The sequence below is a fragment of the Propithecus coquereli genome, unplaced genomic scaffold, assembly GCF_000956105.1.
Source record: "Propithecus coquereli isolate 6110/MARCELLA unplaced genomic scaffold, Pcoq_1.0 Scaffold224, whole genome shotgun sequence".
Classification (NCBI taxonomy): domain Eukaryota; kingdom Metazoa; phylum Chordata; class Mammalia; order Primates; family Indriidae; genus Propithecus; species Propithecus coquereli.
Window position 1 is genome coordinate 5,810,961 of NW_012147634.1, and position 2,337 is coordinate 5,813,297.

Genomic DNA, 2,337 nt, shown 5'->3' on the forward strand with positions numbered 1-2,337 from the left:
AAAGTTTATTTCATGTTATAGGAAAAACGTGGAATTAAATATTTTAACAGACTTTTTCTGATAAAGTTACTTTGACAAACAGAACATATTAATTTTGTATCTTAGTGATATGATACAGCATATTTGGGTTATAAATAATTATTTAGGAATAGATCATAACACCTACACCACTGGAGAATAAGAGTTCACTCCCTACAGCCAACCTCCTTTGGCCTCCATGTATTCTTCTTACCTTGTTGTTGTAGTCTTTGTTTTAGGATTTAGGTTTTCTTTGTTTTTTAAAAAAATAACCAAATCTCTGAGATCTTGGTATTTAGGTCACCCCTAGCATGTTACTATTGTAGTGTTAAGATAAACCAACCACTATAGAGATAAAGATTTTTTTTAGGTGAGCTATTCTATTTCTTGGCAGCCTCACCTTTATTTTTAAAACTAGACAAAGCTACCTGCTTATTTATTTATTTTTTCCATCTGTTTTCTTCATTTCAGTTTCATTCTAAAGAAGCTATTGGTTTGTTTTTATTTAGTGTGCCCCTTTATGATTGTTCTCAGCTTTCATACCCATGCTACTCTGTATGACTCTGGTTCACTGTTGTGTTCTTCATGTTCTTTTATAGCTCATTGTGATTGGATGATAGTTGGCACTTTATCTTATGTTCATAGACCCCTGTATTTAATGATGACAAAATTTTCAAGTGCTGCTATTTTGTGAAAGCATTTAATTTCATTGATGATAGAAGTAGTTCAGAAAAATCTACAACTTCATTCTTGGGCATTTTCCATTTATTAATAACCTGCAAATCAGTTACAAGTTTTGTACAATCTTACATTAATACAAATTGTAATTACCATAAGGTATCATAATTTTTGTAGTTTTAACATTATTTTAACACAGTTAAAATTTATCACCTTGCTTTTCTCTGTCATTTTCCCTAATACACCTTTTTATACTAGTTCTTAACCTGAAGAATATTTTCTTTAGTTGATTCTGAGATTATGTATATAATGATTATTTCCAAAGTCATAAAGTGGTGACTAATTTTTTTTTCTGGAATGAGTTTTATTCATGATTATGTTCCTAAATTCTGTCAGTGATTACATAAGACATTAGTTATTGAGATTTCATTTCCTTCCTTGTGTTAGTATTTTTAGTGACTAATAAAATCATTAAATATCTTGTAGCAAGGAAGAGAAGCCTGATTTTATATAGACTGTGAATAACTAAGAGTAGATTGTCTGTTTTATACATTTCTTACCTAGAAGCATAGGACTCCACTTTCCTTCTTGGAGATTCCACTTTACCCACTGGAGCTTATTATTATGCAGACAAGTAAATGCTTAAATATTTTTTGGTAGTGATTTTGTTACACATATTTTTGATTACTTTTCTTTACTTTAAGAGTAACAGTATTCTCATAATTATTTACAATTGTTCACATGTAAAAGCATATAAACATATCTTACGTCTTCCCATGTGTTGTAAGTTTTCCAGCCAATATCGGCCTCTGCAAAACTCTACATGAATCCTTATGCAGAAACAGAGCTCAAAACACCCAAACTGGACTGGAACATAGAAGTACAAAATATTGCCATTGAACTCACCAAGCCTCAGGTACAATTTATTTGGACATTTCTAGCTTTGTTTAACCTTGAATTTTCACTGTTTTTATCCTTTGTGATTATTGCTTCTATTGTGGTCTGGTAGTTCTTTTGGTTTGTTATATTGAGATTTGACTCTTAAAAAAATCTTTTTTTTAATAAGAGAAAATAAATTTCAAGTTTAAAAAATAATTTCCTTTATTTTACCTGATCTTTTCCTAAATGGTGGCGAATCATATTAGGCTATAGTGAATGACATTATTTCCATTTAATTCACGAATGTTGGTGGAGGATTTTAATATGTTTTTCCCTCCTCAGTTTTTAATAACAGACACTCTTATATTAAATATTGTTTCTTTAATTTTTAGAACAGCTATATTAGCAGCATTTTCCTCCATTTGTTTTCCAAGCATTGTTTCCAAGGTTATCTGCCCAGAGTGTTTGGGTAACAGACCTGGAGAACTGGAAGGGAAAGGAAGACAGGCAATTTAGCTAATTGAGCTTTTAGCCCAGTACTGTCCAATTAGAATGTAATGTGGGCAGGACGTGGTACTTACCCATCTAATGCTAGCACTCTGGGAGGTTGAGGCAGGAGGATGCCTTGAGCTCAGGAGTTTGAGACTAGCCCCAGCAAGAGCAAGATCCTGTCCATCTCTACTAAAAATAGAAAAATTAGTCCCAGCTACTTGGGAGGCTGAGGCAGGAGTATCCCTTGAGCCCAGGAGTTTGAGGTTGCTG

The 2,337-nt window shown here is 32.5% G+C and overlaps 1 protein-coding gene across 1 annotated transcript in view; it reads left to right on the forward strand.

Moving 5' to 3' along the window:
• VPS13C (vacuolar protein sorting 13 homolog C (S. cerevisiae)) overlaps window positions 1-2,337 on the forward strand; it is a 213,380-nt gene that overhangs the window by 51,513 nt on the left and 159,530 nt on the right. Inside the window, 1 exon segment of the mRNA XM_012645033.1 lies at window positions 1,485-1,612. Within this exon segment, the coding sequence (XP_012500487.1) occupies window positions 1,485-1,612 (128 nt within the window).